The 18,542-nt window shown below is 39.1% G+C and overlaps 1 protein-coding gene across 1 annotated transcript in view; it reads left to right on the top strand.

Annotated features, from left to right (window-relative positions):
- The window catches only part of mdga1 (MAM domain containing glycosylphosphatidylinositol anchor 1), a gene marked incomplete at both ends in the record, with an annotated part of 179,696 nt that overhangs the window by 101,920 nt on the left and 59,234 nt on the right, over positions 1-18,542 (top strand). The window contains 2 exons of the mRNA XM_080500476.1: positions 9,374-9,570; positions 11,056-11,188. Of these exons, the coding sequence (XP_080356602.1) occupies positions 9,374-9,570; positions 11,056-11,188 (330 nt within the window). The remainder of the gene's footprint in view (positions 1-9,373; positions 9,571-11,055; positions 11,189-18,542) is intronic.

Here is an 18,542-nt window from a genome sequence, read left to right as displayed (position 1 = left end):
CCACTGCTGTACAGCCACTGTCGCATTCCCAGTAAATAACCGTGCCTATATTAGTCTTTTTATGGCCTAAAATAATAGAGTTACAGCATCATGAATGTTTAATACGTTTTCCCAGGCTCTCTGCTGACAAAGGCATAATTAAAGCTTGTACGTAACACGCTGGCTCAACGAAATCGCACCATTTTCAGCAGATTCATAGGTGTTTGGTTGGAAAAACACTCACTGTGTAATTCTTCTTAACAAATGTTCCCGTTCCTCGCAAGTAAATTTAACAATACAAGATGCACACAGGATGCAATGTAGGTAGATTGTATTATTCTTTGCTCTTTTTGTAATTATAGAAAAAAAAATACTTTAAAATAATCTCTTCCATAAAACATCTGAAGGTATTTCATGCTTTGAGGAACGACAAAAATCTGGAAAAAATCGCTGTCATTCATTCCACAGTCAAATTTATTTAAATGTTTATACTTGTGTAAACCCTGTTTCTCTATCATCTCTCCTGGTCTTATCATTTTCTAATGCTTCACTGGAAATTTTCCTTAGCTTGAATAATTAGTTCATGAAAGTGGTGGTGATTGTAGGAATGCACAGTGATATAGTGGTGAGCACTTTGAGGTCACCGTGACAAAAACACCAGTTTGATTCCATGCTTGAGGGCCTTTTCCAGCAGATTTTGCAAGTTGCTCATATGCATGTGAGTTTTATGCAGATTCATGCCATTTTTCCTCCCAGAGTCATATAGCATGTATATGAGACCAGAGATTCTTCTAATTGGACCATAGGTGTGGATGTGAATATGTGTGGCTTTCGCTCTCTTGTTTGTTGGATGGATGGATGGATTGATGGATGGATGGATGGATGGATGGAGTTAAGCATGAGCATCACAATGATGAAAAAACAATTTGCTTTTGCTGTTCCTTCCAGACAGGTCTGATTATTTTCGATCTGCTGAGCTCTTCAACCACATCACCCATGGTCTGCTACATTTGGCTCCAGTCTCTGAGAAAGCATATAGGGATAATAATTGCCAGCTTCAGTTTTGCATTACTTCACTCATGTCAATGGGTACCATTTGTAGACTCAACCATTAGAGTCAACAAAGGAAAACTAGAAACACATAGTGAACATCTGATTATTTATGCAGATTTTGTTCAGTTGTTTTATCTGAAGACGTCCATCTGTCAGTTCCACATAGCTGATTGCACGTATCTTCACAACTATTGAAATATAATTGAATTAGGATTAATTAGTGTAAAATGATTACTGTAGTGTAATTACCACATTCCTGAAGCTTCTTCTATGGGCATTGGTAATCAACAAAGACTGATAGAGAAGAAACAGATGCAACATTAAAAACTATGATTTTTGTTATTACACCAACAAACTGAGCAGGGAAATTCAGTCAAAATCAATCTTTACTTCTGAACGTAGGAATTTTAAACACAGGCAATGTTCTTGTTATTTTAAAATGTGGGCCTCGTGCATGTTTTATGCCATCTTTAAGGCGATGTCTATGAGCAGAATCCTGAATAATTGACGAGATGCGAAGCTGGATCAAACAGCAAGTCTGCCTCTGTTTGTGCCTCTCTGTATGCACAGACTTTTCTCTGTGCACGTTTCTGTATGCATCCGTCAGTGTTCGCAAGTGGGGTCGATCATCTATAAGGATGTGTTTTCAGTCTGTGTGTGTGTGTGTGTGTGTGTGTGCACGCAAGAGATAAAACGACTGGGTTGTTTTTATTTTTCGGTTTGTGGTGTGATAATCACCTACTAATGTATACTGAAATATTACAGTCTGTTGTCTCACTGTTTTTAGCTGACAGTTGTTTTCTCTCTGACAAACAATATTTCATATCTGATTTTAGCTCTCATGCCATTATTTAATTACACACAAAGAGACATCTCTTGTCAGAAAAGTTCCATATATCTTCCGTGCTTTATTGACATAGTTTCGATGACTGAGCTGCTTAAATTGCATATCTTCAAGGCAAGACAAAATATATGATGTTCTGAAACAACCTACAATTTGAAGTTATAATCTGTTGATCCATGGGAATCAAATTCAGAATTTCTATACAGAACCAGAATTATTTTAGATCAAATGTACTATGTAAATTAGCATTCCATTTAAAAAAACGGATCTCATTGTTAAGCTACGTTTAAATAAAACCACCAACATGCTATAGTTTTGCAGGTAGCATTCCTTTCAGTCAAACGGACCATAAACAAGTTTGCAGTCGTGACTTATTTCACCCAGTGAATGAGAAACTAACAGAGTTTGAAGATAAATCGATTTGCAATACTGGAGGGCTTACACTGAAAGCAGGATGTGGAATCATGTGCACATGTCACAGAGGGCCAATATCATAGTGCAAAGCATTATGAGATTGATCCATTGCATGAAGTGCATAATATTTCTGATGCATATAAACCAATGTGATGATTTCAACCAATGATTATATAAAAGAGATCATTTGATCTCAATCACAAAGAATTCAATCACAAAAAAGGAGAAAAGGAGAAAAACAAGGAGAACAAGGAGCAAGGAGAAAATAAAAAATAAAAGTGACCATGGAAACAGTTAATGTCTCAACAAAGCATCTCCATTCAGTGAACTTCAGCTCTCTGGTACACACTTTCTCTATTTTGGAGAAAACCACCAACTGTTAATGAGTATCTCAGTAGACCAGGATTACTTAGATTAGCTTGAATGGCGGCAGCAACAACAATATTACGTCCCTTCTTCCCTGTTATGATGCTCGGTTTTAACTTCATCCAGTCCTCTTGAGACACACAATCACATTGAAACCTGCGTCCATGTTTTCGCACAGCACAAAGAAACTGGAGAAAATCTGTTTGTATATAGACTTATCCACATGTCTACAGACTGATATAAATACAGTTTCTGTCCACTTGTCTGGACACATATTTGCAGTGTAGACCAATTGTGACCAATAAGAGCACCAAGTACAAATACCTGTGAGTGACAACATTCAGTGTTTTCTAAATTGTACACACTGATTAACTAAAAATAGTAAATAAAATACAGTGAAATAACATTTCATTTTCCAAGGTGTGACTTCCAGTTATTAGAAAACACAAAGCTTGACACCGTTATACTGTATTTGCTCACAGAGCTGCTTCACACAGCTATTGTCTGGTACATTGTTGATTGTCTGAGCAGCATCAGCTGCAAGGAGTAAATGAAGAAAAGCACAGTAAAAGTTATTTTAAACATCATCACAAGCTGACCAAACAGTTAAAAAACAAATATCACCTGTATTTTTTTAGCCTTGGTTTAACAGGCTTAGTTGACAATGTTAGTAGTGTTGACAATACTTCATTGTATTCAGTGTGATTAAAAAAATGTATGGTGTTGCGATGTGACACGTATGAAGGCAACAACACGTCCTCTGGCCTGACACCAGTCACATCCTTTGGAGTGGTTTGATCTAAGTATAATGGCATGATAGACCCAAGACAAACAAAGTTTGCTTGGAGGTGGACTGTGACTTTTTTTTCACGGGCTCTGATCTCACTTGTGTGCTGGTTTGGATGGCAGCTATCAAACCTGCACACACCGACTATACAAACACAACCATTGGGCCAAGTTTCTTTTAATCAAACCAGAAAAGAGTTGCTATGCCATTAAAAAAGAAGAAAGAAAAACTGCTCTTGCGTCAAGTGTCAATATATACTTTTTGGAAGTCACTGAACCCCAGGTTACTCACATTGGTGTGTGCATTCATGTTTATGAATGAGTGACGGTTACTGATCATGTAAAACCTTCTGAGATGGATCAAATGGTAAAAATTTGCAGTTAAAATAAAAGTTTGCTCATCTGAGGAAACTGTATTTGTGGCTCTGCTGAAGGTGGAAAACATTGTTTGTGTCCAGATGCTCAGATTGAAATGGTTAAAGCACTGAGAAACAAGTTTCTATTGATTGCATGCAGACACATTGTGATGTGCCCCCGCCACAAACAGTGAAGTGCTTAATTAACCGCAAAAGGTTTTTAAAGCGCTCATCAAAAACTGCAGTTCACTCACGACAAGATCAGCCGTCAGCATTAAAACCACATACTGAAACATATTCACAGCCTTGTAGCTTAAATGTGCTGCGATTCAGATCTGGTAGATAATTGTGGGTCAAAAATACAAACAGCGTACCTGTTTGTTTTTTTGTTTGTTTCATCAACTCATTATTATTTTGCAGAAACACAATTTTTTTCCAATGTGACCTTCAGTGGTTTATAGCAATTACAGTTCTGTTTTATTGAGGATAATACTCTTGCTGTTCTACGCCATACAATAGGTACTGAACCTATTACTCTCGCCATCACATCCACTCACCTGACCACACACACACACACACACACACACACACACACACACACACACACACACACACACACACACACACACACACACACACACACGCACGCACACACACACACACACACACACACACACACACACACACACACACACACACACACACACACACACACACATGCACACACACACACACATGCACTGCACGTCCTCCGTTGCACACTCACACTCAATTGAACCTGTCATCTTCTCTTTGGTCCCCTAATGGCCGTCTACTCCTGGAGAGCTATTAGAGTACAGGACATGTTATTGGAAATCAAAGAGGATTTGGAGTCCAGGGTGTCCTCCTGCAGGGGAAAGTACCCAGCAGAGGTCAACTTCTTGCAGAAACACACTCGGTCAACTCTGACCGGCAGGATGGATTGCTTCTGGGTAAACCTCTGATTCCATCATTTGCCATGGTTGGTTTAGTTATTTCAAAGGATGGGGGGATAAGTCACTATTGAATTTTGGATTTATAAAACATTCATGCATGCAGCTTTATTGTTAAACTTGATGATCTCCTCAATTAAGTTGTATCTGTATATCCTATTAACATTGGGTTAAACCTTAAAAACATACATACATGATTATACAGATATAATCTATCTTAATTGTTCATTGTGGTTGTTGTGCCAATAAAGTGTAATTTATCTCAGTCCTCTAAAAACAAAATTTGTACAGGAGTATGGCTTTCTTATAGGTTTACACCATTAAAGCTTTAACGACGGGCATCTTTCGAGGAATACCAAAATTGCAATACTTGATGAAATTTACTATTTGCCCACAAAATCTTTAGGGGACACCTCCAATGAGTTTGTTTATTTTGAAGCACAGTTATTATCAAGAAAAAAATTGGTGCCCAAGGAATTTGGAATAAAAAGAAGAGAAATACTTTTCTCTCTGCTGGTTTTAATTATGAAAAAACAAATGTCATTAGCAGGGAGCTGCTCCAACAGGATCTGGTAACCTGATCAAAACTGTAGAAAATGCGACGTTGAAACTCCCTTTTGAAATTATATATGTAAACTACATAAGACTGTGCTCAAGAGTTGTATTTTTCTTTTGGCTTTTTTTTAGTACTGTAGATTTTGCACTGTAATAGTGTACACTGGACTGATACACAAATTGGATTTTCATCCATCCATCTTCTATATTACACTTTAATAAGCAGTTCAGTACACACTAGTCCATCACAGACCAAACACAGAGAGAAAATGACACACCTGCACACCCTTTCAACCTGACAAGGAATTTTGAGTGGCCGATCAATGTCAAATTAATGATTTTTGTAATCATGATACCCAGAGCGGAGCCACAAAAGAAGAAGGAACACTTTTTTTTAACATTTCATGTTTCAGGATTAGATCCAGATTTAGTCATATGCTCCTGTCCACACTTAGGGCCACTCTAAATCTATACCAATCTGTGTGTCAGCACTACTGACTGGTGTCTTAACACAAAACAATCCAAGACCTCCAGAGTAGCTTGGAATTTGAAAGTGCAAATGTACATTAGAAGCCGTGGATAAACAAAAGCAGCGCGATGCAATTGATCTAAGCTGTTTGCAAAGGCAGGGCTATGGGGAAATCAGAGGCTTCATTAAAGTTTCATATTGTATTTCTGTACACTTGCAGATTCATCTCATGTCTCTGTTTACTTAAAAGCCCAAACTGAGTAAAGTTAGACTCACCCAGGGAGTTAACAGTACAACAGCGTGAACGATACGGATGTTGTGTAAAAAAACAATCTATTTAAGTTTGGCTAATGTTTTATAAATGAACTCAGTAAACAGATATGGAAAATATACCAATAGAAATGTCTTTTTTTTATTTTAATGGTACATTCACATAATGACTAAGCCATCTTTGAAGATTTTACTTTTACTTAAGCCATGTGCTGCACCTTTTATTTGGAGAATCTACCTGTTTATGTCTGCTTCTCCACATGTCTGTCACTTTGCACAATCTTCACATTTCAACAGTGTCATGAAATAAACATGTTGACCACATAAGCTACACATAGTTTGTTTATAACACACATTATCTTCTTTACCTGTTCTGTCCAATAACAAAATAAAGATAACATTTGTTGTACATGTTTCTTCCCTGAAACTTCCTCTGGCCAATCTATAAAGAGCCCAAGAGGTTATTTGACAACTGAGAGATATCATTTATCCAGTGAGTTTTGAACCAACCGCTGGGTCTCCTACCAGGTTGCAGAGCCTGGTATGATCTCTGACTGAAGCCAACCAAAGGGCATCTTAATGAGAAGCCTGTAGTACTTTTAATGGCCCCTCAACATTCAGGTTCTACTCCGATTTCCCCCTGAGAGCTCCCCTTCCGTCTCTGCTCTCTGTTACCGTGAGTTATAACCATGTGTAGATGTTCCTCTTGGAGCTACTTGTTTCTAAAGTTTTAATCTTTCGGTCAATGCTTGAAATTTCATGGCCAGAGGTGAGAGTAAGGATGGAGACTGACCAGTTTTCCTTTTCTCTCAGCTTCCTTCCTTTACCACAGTAGTCTGTAACAGCAACTACATTACTTTTGCCCATGGACAGTCTCACACTTTTTTCTCCCAGTACTTTAAATAAGATTCAGAAACACTAGGGTAGTTTCTCTCCACCTGTGTGAAAGTGACATGCTCCTGCCTTGGCCTGAACCAACCAACCATTCCAGTTCATACTGGCTGCTTCATCCTATACACAGGGGACTCAAACTCAGGTCTGGGAGCGCCATAGCCCTGCATGTATTCCATATCTCCCTTCTTTAACCTCAATATCATGATGGTGCCATCGCCACGCTCAGCCAAAAACCTGATTACGAGCTGCTCATTACAATCACCCATGCTGAAGCAGAGAGACATGAAAACATGCAGGACGGCGGCCGTCAAGGATCAGAGTTTGACACATGTGATATGCAGCATACTTTATATAGCATTCCCATAACCTTGTGTGTTGCCATGCTGAGCCTGCAGACATATACACGATTATTTGTTTGCTCTTCCATGATGTCAAAGTCAGATTCTTCTGTATAAAGAAAAAAGTTTTATTGGATTTAAATCTGCTTTTTGAGTCAAGTGGACTCATTGTCATGCTTGAGCTTTGTGACGTGGTGCATTATCACATGGGCACAGTCAGCAAGTATACTCAGGTCAGCTTTGGTTATCAAATGAAGCTCAATTAATACTAAGATGGCCAAAGTATGCCACGGATACCTGATACCATGATCAATGTGTTGGAAAGTCAGTGAAGGTACTCTACATAGCTTTGTTGTAACAATTTAAATTGGTATTGCTTTCCTGTTATCTGCAAAAAGTTTGGCGATTCTCCTCTGATCTCCACCATCAATGAAGTATTTTGGTGCATTTCTGCTGCTCACTAGATATTTTCTCTTTTTCAGACTATAAATTATGAATCCAAGAAATGGTTGTGCATAAAAATCCCAGTAGATGAGGAATAATAATTCCCTTTTCCAGGTTACAGTGGTATAGCCACAATACAATGCTCCAGAGAAGAAATGGGGTTAAGGGACCCACAATGGTGACCCTTCCTGCTGTGTGATTCATACCATCAAACCCAAGAATCAGGCTCCACTTCTTTAACCACTAAGCCACCACTGTGCATATCACTGAGACACTCAACCGGGATTTTACCAACACTTTAGTGACTTAAATCAACTGATTTCCTCATGTTCATGCTTGTTAAACATCTCTGAATATACAAACACACGCACACACACATTCTGTTTGGCGTTTGCATATTTTTCCAATAATTTCTGCCACAGTAAAAAAACATACATTTGAGGTGCGTGCGTGCGTGCGTGCGTGCGTGCGTGCGTGTGTGCGTGCGTGCGTGTCTTTGGTGCTTTGGCTTCTGCCTACTCCTCACAGTAACAACACACACAGAGACAAGCATAAACATAAGATTTTTCTTTTAGAGAGAAATCCCTAATCACACAAACAATTAAAGAAAAATAAAATTCCCCCTTCCTGTAAAATATACAGTAGATTCAAGGAACTGAATTAGCTACACTCATATTTGACCTCTTTTCTGTAGCTTGCACTGAGCCTGTTTGCTAAGGTGAGACTGGTTATGTGGGACAGTAGCAGCAAAGAGGGAAAAATGGAGGTAAGTGAGAAGAAGTGCGATAAATGGAAAGGCGGGGAAATGGAGGAAACCATGGTGTTGGTACAAATTGTTTCCGGAGTGTTTGAAGTTTGCAACAGTCCAATTAGCCTGCAAAAATAAAAAGTCAGGATTACACACACACACACGCACACACACACGTAACAACTCTGTACTGTGAAAGATAGAGGCATACAGAGGGCATGGAGGATGGGTGGGCTTGTGATGTGGAGTAAAAGTGGCAGTGAGTTTTGGAGAGATGGCAGAAACCAGGGGAGAGCCGCCTCCGTGCTCGTGACAGCGGCTGGAATCCTATCCACTGGAGGAAAAGGAAGACGACACTCCTATGAAGGAAATGCACGGGAAAGCGAGGCGAGTGGGGGCAAACAGATAAAAATGACAGAAAAAATCCACAGATGCAGCATGTGCAGGAGTCTCAGCAGGCGAAGGAAACGGCAAAACGCACAGATTGTTTGGACATTTGCTCGTTAGACGCAATGATAAATAGATGAATGTTTGGGCAGTTTTGGCCAGTGTGGGTGGACAATCCAATCCACAAACTATACTTGTTTGCCTTTATTCACAGCTGTGTTCCAGTTACCAAATCCTATGACTGCCACACTTAATATGTCTATTTTTCTTTCACAGAAATGAAGAAAAAATAACAAAATATAACTACACAGTATGCAAAATGGTGTTTTTTCAAAACTGTCTCTTGTGGTTGGATTGTATTTATGCACAAGGTGCAATATGCGCCATTGGTTATTTTTTTTTCTTAGATTTATTTATTGTGTAATATCCCCCAGTAACAATATCAAAGGCTTCATAACCTTTGATATATATTTTCTTTCTTTCCTTGTGTTTTTTGCAGACCTTGACACACCAGTTCTGACGGTGCACCAGACCATCAGCGATGTACGCGGCAGTTACTACCAGGAAAAGACGGTGTTCCTGCGCTGCACCGTCAACTCCAACCCTCCTGCAAGATTCATCTGGAAACGTGGGAATATGCTCATCGAGCAGAGCAAGGACAATGGAGTGGACATCTACGAGCCTCTTTACACTCAGGTACACATGAGCACATCCACAGCACAGACACACTGGCAAGGATTCAGTCACTCCCAGCTGTGCTTCACTCAAACTCGCTCATCTTGATTGTTATTGTCCTCACGCTGGAAATTTTACTCCATAATGGATTAAAATATCTTTGTTACTGAGTTTTAGAACAGACAGGTAGATACAGATAGAACAAGAGAAAAATTGATATTTTACCCCAACAAGGAGAATGATTTTTTTAACGTGATTTAGTTGACCAGTTGAGCTTATTGTTTGAGTTTTGTGAGATAATGCAACATTTGTGGAAAGCACCCTGAAGCTACACTATTTATTTTGTTGAAAATGAAATGTCGATATAAGCAAAACTGCATTGATCTCACCTTTGTATTGGTTGTCCTTGCTTGTTCAATATGTACACCTCTTCATTACATCCTTTACCTGTTGTGGTGTTTAACCATAACGTCTCTACTCCTCTTCTCTGCTTTCAAGGTTTCTCCTGGTACTCTAGTGTCTGCTGAATCTGCAATATCTCTTGTGCTGTCAGTTGGTTGAGGAATTAATTGTTGTTGGATGGACAAAGATTGTTTGGGTTTTTTTGTTACAGTTAAATATATACATTTCACAGTAATGGGTTCAGTGTTACAGTTAATGAGGATTTTTACAAAGAGTCCTTCAGGTTTTGACATCAGGTAGCCATCAGAAACCAACAGATGATCCAGTCAGTCAGGGTGTACTGGGGGAGCAAAATGGCCTGTGAGTAAACAAAATGACCACAAAAACAGTCCCTAAGCCTGATCCCCAAGCCAATCACACAATAGCTGCACGAGTACAACTCTTCCCTTTTCTTTTGTGCATTTATATCAAAGCATCAGTCAGCCACAAAGGAGAGCCCCTGGAGTTCAATTAACCAGCCAGCTGAGCTCTTCCCAGCACTGCCTTAGACACTGTTAGTCCATTGAATACTGTATCAGAGACAAAGTCCCAAACTGATTAATCATCAGCAATGTTAAAAAAAAAAATTATGTTGCCGCTTTTTTGTGTCCAAAATGGCATGTGTTTCTACACAAGAGGCACATGGGGCATGAGGAAAGATAAATTGATTTATTTTCTGATCTGACATTTAGGGTAGTTCCATTCTGATGATTTCATACAAATCATCATTCATATGATTCCATATGTAGATCAATGCGTCAGTTTATAATCAGGGCATGTCAAACGAACAGTGTGTGTGCCCGTGGGTGTGTACATGTATGTGTTCATGTCGATGTGTGTGTGTCTTTGACCTTGTTTATCACACTGTAGCTCATCAAAAATTTAAGTGACTTTTTACACAAGAACCCAGTTCTGAGGAGACCAGAATAAAACCTCAGAGTTTCCTCGCTGATAAAACCTTGCGGTTAATGCACATGGAATTGTGGTCATATTAGATAACTGTTCAGACGTTGTTGGACTGTTTCAGCATGATGTTGCTGTGGGTGTTTTTTTTGTCCTCACCAGGGTGAGACCAAGGTGCTCAAGCTGAAAAACTTAAGACCAAAGGACTTCGCTGATTACACCTGCCAGGTGTCTGTTCGCAATGTGTGTAACATCGAAGATAAGTCGGTCACCTTCAGGCTCACGAATGCTACAAGTAAGTTTTTGTGTTGTGTTTTTTTGTTGGGGGGGGGGGGGGGGTGGTTCTATCTTTTTCACCAATGACAAACAATCACAAGAACATGTACATGACCTCACCGTGTTAAGATTTGAAAACCTTGGTTCTGAATTTCTTTTTTGATATTCACACTCTTTCTCTTTCTTTGATACTCTCATCTCATTTAACTGTTCGCTGCATGCTCACAGTGTCTCAGCCCGGGAATCCCTTACCCTCCTTCTCACACTGTTAATACGTATGCAATCTTTACTTGTGCAGGAAATAGCATTTTCCTTTCATCTTCTCACTTCTTTCAGTATGACTCTCTCTCTCTGCCCATTTTTTCCCTGCTTTTTTTTCCCCCAGCAATTGACTCACCACGAGAATTCACTCGGTTTCTCCATCCTCTCGCTTGCCTCCCAGCATGCCATATTGTCTATCTGTCTTGTTTTTCTGTTGCTGAGAGCTCATCTCAGGGCCGTCAGCTGTAATTCAGTTGTCACACTCCCTGTTATCTCCAATTCACTCTGCACCACTCTGTCCATCTCTGTGCCACTGCCCAGCAACTCTGTTACTTACGACAACAGTGTTGGCGTTGACAAGCCTGTCAGGTTTGTTACGGTCAGAGTGATATACCACAAGGGAAAGATCCATGCTTGTGCAGCCACACTAACATTTCTATTCTACTCAGTTTGGTTTTCCTCTTGTGTTTGTTTGTCCCAGCCTCATTTTCTAAGTGACAGCCGGCTCCTGTTTGTAGCCTATTAGTCAATCTTGTTAAACAAATAAGCACTTTATAGCAGTTTATGGGAATATTTTTGGAGCCTGTTAATGAGTTATATTTGATTCATTTCAGTAAATTGACTGTATTAATTTGACAGCAAGGTCCTTGTTGAATTTAATGAAGCTTCCCACAAAACAAGAGTGCAGAATTTTCTTTTGTCTTAATGTTCAATAGCTGTTTGAAGATAAGAGGACTGTTTAGGGCTTCTTGTCTTAATCTCTCTCACGGTCAGAAAGGGCACTGCAGCAAATGTGAAGAAAGCAAACTTATGATGGAATTATCTAAGAAGAGGCTGCCTGAAAAGCTGAACGTAGTGTTAATAAATTTGAAATGTGTGACCATAAAAGGCTAGTACTTAAAGTATTCTTAACTAATACTTCACCTCCCACTAAGGTAGATGAAGAGGTGGAACAACCTGCTGGTCGTCACTAAGACACGAAGCTAAAGCAGGACAAAAGCTATTTCACTTGTGATCAAAGATATATTAATCTGCTGGCACTTCTAAAGCAAAGTAATTAAAATGTTGTTGGTTGTTTAATACAACTGATTAAAAAGCAAAGCATGTCTAGAATTTCAGAAAGCATTCAGGAAGATAACATCAGAGCCAACACATAGTCTGGCGTCTGTTTGTTTCCTATCCATTGAAAATTAAGTTGATATCAATTTTACACCCAAATAACAACAGTCTATTATTTCTGTGAACTGTGCTTGTCTCCTTTAACATAAAGCTGCCCATGAGCCAGGCATGAAACCGTATCAGCTTTGAGGGTAATGTACTTCTGGATTTTGGCAGTTAGTGAAAACTACATCATCTTTCTGAAAAGGAAAAGGAAAAGACATGGAAGATAACTGTTCAGATTACATTTAATGATGATGTAGTCATCTAAGTCTTTGTGTTCCTTGATTGGAAGTTTTTGGTGTAAATTCAATGAAAATTTAAAACAAGAAATGTGGACGTCTCTGCCATGGCCATTTCATTGCTTTTGTCAGGGTCCAGAAAACAGATGAATAAGCTCATCATTGGATACATCAATCAATAGGTTGGTGAAATAAAGCTTGACAGGAGCAATTTGTTTTCTCACTACATTTTTTGAACAGCAGTCACCTTTTTTCTGCAATTAATATATACAGTATAACAAGTGTCAGAACCTTTATGATATAGCTTTATAATTACAAAAACCAAGTATATGTCACTTCAGTGGTAACAGGTTGTGATTTATGCCCGTAACTTTGCTCAAAATAACATTGAAGTAACTTATTTGTGCAAGTGAGTATTTTTCTTACGTGTAAATGGCATCAGCTTTGCTTCTGGCATCTTGGCGCTCTCTGGAGACTCATACTTAGCATTCGTTTTTGGTTGTTGTTTTTCTACAATTGGAAGGTTTTCCAATCTCTTAGTTACTTGTGGAAGCACCGTATGACACAGTGGGTCCAGGCAAATAGAGAGTTTTTCACATGTGCAGTACATGTTTCAATAAGTACGTAGTTGAAAATGATTCACAAACTTCCTCATAAAGAAGATGTTATTGATTGACAGAGAAAAGTGAAATCTGAAGTGAAATGAAGGTGGGACAGACAAAAAACACAAGGAGCTAAGCGTCTGATGAAAATAGGCAAACAGCGAAAGCAAGTTTGGCTGTGATACTGCAAAGGAAAAGAAAAGAACGAGACAGAAAATGAGAGATGGCCATGGCTTGCTGAAGTGCCCTGGAAAACAGAGTGATGCTAATGAATCAGCCTCGGGTGAACAGACAAGCAATTAATTACTGCAGACAACACATTGGACCAGAAATGATAAATGGTGGGTTATGATAATAATCATAAAAAAAACATTAGAAAATAATCAAACTGAAGCAAGAATTAAAAAAAAAAAAAAAAAAAGGATTTCAGTTCAGTTGGGAGGGAGAAAAAAAAAACAGTGAAATACTTTTTGAAAAAAAAAAACGCAACATTTTAGCAAAGTTGAAATCAACTGGTTAGGAAAAACAAACAGGTCTTGAGGCTCCTGTTGTGTGTTATAGGTGTTCTTCACTCTCATTGCCCTCCTTCTTCACTCTCCTTCTTTGTTGCGCTCCCATGGCTGAGATCAATTGTATCCCCCACAGTGCAGTCAACACACAGAAAGACACACACAGACACACAACAACGAGTGCTGGCATCAGGACATCAGGCTGTTTTGGCACTTGCCAAAACAGCCAATCTGTCTGGACCTCACAGCTTGATGGAAAACACACTGCTTAGTCTGCCTGTGAGTGTTTATCAGACACACACACACACACACACACACACACACACACACACACACACACACACACACACACACACACACACAGCCAAACTGAAAGTATGTTGAGCAAAAAACATGGAAGGTTGTTTATATGTTATTGCACAGTCGTCTCTACTCATAACCTGACAGATAAGTAATGGGATGAATATCAGTCAAGAATTAGAGCAACTCAAATGTATGCTTTCTGATTACATATGCATATTTTCAGAAATAAAGTAAAAGACAGCCAGGTAAGGTGGAGGAGAGCTACCCCCTTTTATTCCATTTAAGCCTAGAGTGATTGACACTCCGCCATCAACTGGACTGGACAAAGAACATCAAAATATTGTATTTTAAAGGCCAAATAAAGCAAAATTTACCATTGTTGCTCATCAAATGTTTAACTTACTGTGATATCTTGTAACCAGGACCCACACTTAGTAGGACATGTTGATTAATATTGCACGCTGGGAAATACCTTGAACTCTTTCTGATCTCTGCAGTTTTAAAAGAAAAGGGTCAGTTGACACTTAATTAACAGTACCTCTATTTAAGAACCAGGGACACTTTGCAGCTTATTGTAGGTTTTCCTAATTCAGAGTATGGAGATTTGCAATTGTCAGACTCATTTGAGAATTGAATTGTTTACCCTTTCTCAGACAAAAGTAAAATAGTGACATTCCATGCTACTTTACACATTACCATTGGAAATACATACTCTACAATGTTGGGATAACTTCACAAGAGACAAAATAAATGACATGAAATTAAAATTAAAGGTACATAATGTTGTTAAAAAAAAATAAGACACATTTAAACATGGTGATATCATCTCAAAGATTACATTGAAACGGGCAGAGTGACAGACCAGGAAAAAATGATTTACAACAGAGATACAGAACAGAGAAATACACAGGGGGCATCGACAGGAGGGGTAAAAAAAAACAGATGGCCGTACAGACAGATATTGTAAAAATAGGAAAACAAACAGTTGAGTTGCTTTGTTGTTTTTATCCTCTATAATATTTATCTAATGAGCATATTTTGTTATTCCCCTCTGAGCTGCGTGTTTGTCCTTGTGCTGTCAGTCACTGCGTAGATTAGATTCACCCAACTAGGTCACCCCATCATTGCTGATTCACCACACTGGGACAAGGGGATTGATTGATTTTTATATCATAATCCCAGCATGGGATTTGAGTCCGAGGTTCCTGCCGTCCAGTAACTGTCGGCAGCAACCAAATCCTCTTCCCTTGCCTCTCATAAAAACGAACATCGGGGCAGTGCTCCGGAGCCCGGCGTGTTATTTAAAGTGGTGGCATAGCGTGGTGGAGGGGCTAATGGAACAACAGCAGAATATGCAGAAGGATGGAGTAAGCAGAAGCATTGCAGTGACTTACAACACAGCTGAATGAAATGAAAAGAAATGTGTGAGGAAGTGAGCATGATTAAAAAAAAAAGAAAAGAAATCACACATCAGTTGTAATGTCACGCCTTGTAAACTCCTGCTTTTTTAATTTTCAAAGTTCTGAAAGTCATTTTTTTAATTCATATCTTCTCATCATAATGTGACACTTAATTTTACCCCAGAACGAAAAGAAAGGAGACAGGGAAATTTATTTCAGCAAGATCATTTGAATGTAATAGCTTTTGCCATAAGGTAAATTATTAATGCCACCCAAAATGTTTTCTAGGAGTGAGCTAAACCAAAGGTCTAGGTATTTATAATTAAATCATAAAACTTGCATGTATAATCACTGTAGTGAAATGGGAAGGTGAGTAAAAGTCCCGCCACAAGAGAAAAAAAAAAAAAGCTAAGATGTAACTTCCTTTTTGTTTTTTTTACTTTCACACAAACAATTGTGACTTCATTTAAATAATTTTTATGGAATATATTACCAGTCTTTCCTACTGGAATCACAAAGACACGCTGTGATTTACAATCTGTTGACAGCCATTGAGCCGATAGAGTTAACCAGTAAAAGTGAAATATGGGCGGGTTTATTCAATCTTTTATTGATTATTGTAACACTTACTACAGTATGCCTTTACAATAATATGACAGTAGTACCAGTGTGTAGTATATATGATTAGATCAATAGGTGGCAAATCCTAAGGCGTATGAATTGTCACTTGAACAGTTGAAGAGCAATGGGCAATCTGCAATAATCCTTTGTAGAGTAAAACCTCTGCCAGGACATTGCACTGCATCTGTGCAGGCATTTTTATGTAAGGCTGTAATCCATGTCTGTGAGGGGTTATGTGAAAGACAGAGAGTATGATGAAAAATAGATGGAGAGACAAGTCACACACATCATCTAAACAGAAAGGGATGATTTAAAGCTGTTGCATGCCCATACATTTCAATACTCACGGTTTGTTTAGTTCTCATTATCATAATTTGGTTATTTCCCTACAAATGCGAACTGATCGTGCGTGTCTTAGCTGCGTGCACGTGGTCCTCTTACAGGAATTATTTCACAGCTGTGTTCGTAAACTTCTCTGACATTTCTTCATCAGCTTCAGATCCAGTCGAGTCAGGGGATCGCGGTGGGGATATACAGCTACACCACAGGAGAGAATCAATTTGCTTGTAAGGCTGCTTTGATCATTTTTTGTGAGGTCATTGGCTGGAGTGGTAAGAGCCTCAAGATTTTTCTTCTGGGCTCCCTGAGTTTGACCTTTGCAGTCTTGAAACAGAATGCTTTAATTACTGAAGAATGTGTGAAAGTGCAGACAGCACATTTACAATCTTCACGTCACTGAAAATCATATTCTTCACATATAAACACCCCTGTACGAACACGTAGGATAAAAGCATTTTGGGACGCACTTGACCACCAGATTGTTTTAAATTTTTACTTAGAACCTAATTCTGAAGGCCAAATCTCTCAATGGCAGTGCACTATCAATTACCAACTGGTAGCCATTTATTTTTTGTCTTTCTGTTATGGGTAACGCATGATTTGAGATTGGGAGAATGGTTGAATGTCAGACTTTGTAGAATTTTACATCTTTTAAGTTTCATTCTTCTTTTTTTATTCATGTACATTACTCTTCAAATTTTGGTTAGACTGCCCGCTCAATTGTTTAATGTAACCTGCAACTATTGTGACTTTCATGGTTCTATGTGGAATATTTTCACATCCACTGCTTTCTATCCATCAATATTCCTCCCCGCAAATTAAAGGGAACAAAACATCCTTTGAAATGTCTAATCTTCTACCAAGTGTGTCTCATATAAAACCTGCACTGGTTGAAACCGGTCCACTGTTTAACTTAGTGGTCTTCTAAACAAATGATTCCCATTGCCATTATTGTTTTTCTTTTCCACTTGCACTTGTGCAGTTCATGTCAACATGTCATTAACATTTGAAGATTTTCCAGCAGCTGTAAAACTGAATATTATTCCCAGATAAGCTGCACAGCTGAAGGCCAGAGCGCCGGGTCGGTCACAGTGCAATGCACTTACTTAAGGGTTCATCTCCTCACCTTGCTTCAGGGTATCTTGTCAGCGGTAATAACCACCAATCCTCCATTTTCCGGATCACACCTGGAACATTTCGTCCTGTCGGTTGCTGGGATCAACAGCAAAGATGCTGTTGCTTGTCAATCTTCCAGCCCTTAGGCCAACCTGCAGCGCCGCTATACTTTGGATTGACATGACGATGACAAGCGCCGCTCTACAACACACAAACATCTCATGTCAGTAGATGCCTGCGTCTGAAACTTTTAGATTTAATTCCCAGCCAACGTCCTCTCTCTCATATCACCTCTGCCTTAACCTTATAGATAAATCATGCCTGGCACAGGTAACACAGTATGATAGTGACAGAGGAATCAAATCATATACAGAACAACATGTGGAGAGAAGGACGCATGAGGCCCAGGTATGGAGACAGCGACAAGGAGCGGTAAAAAGACGGATATTGAAGATACTGTGGCAACAAACTGGCATAAAGAAAAGGAAAAGAGAAAGTGCGAGGATGGAGGAGAGACGCATTTGTTACCTGGTTGTAAACCGCTGTGCTGCACATAAATCCCATTACTTTGGGAAGAGCGCTGGCTGATCCCACCGTTGCCATCACCCACGCATCCCCGGGAAATTGAAGCTATAATTCTCAAATCCTCACTTCCTCCCCCTTCCTTCACTCTCTCCTTTTCTCTTCTTCCCAGAATGTTTCTCTTCTCTGTTTTTTACTTAGGGATTACTTGTTTAATTGTTGTCTTGTTACCCTTTTCACTAATCAGTAGTAGAGCCTTTAGATATATGCAAGAAAAAGCACATGATTTATGTAGTAGGG

This window comes from Blennius ocellaris (genome assembly GCF_963422515.1).
Source record: "Blennius ocellaris genome assembly, chromosome: 1".
Lineage (NCBI taxonomy): Eukaryota > Metazoa > Chordata > Actinopteri > Blenniiformes > Blenniidae > Blennius > Blennius ocellaris.
This window is presented reverse-complemented; position numbering and strand designations above follow the sequence as displayed.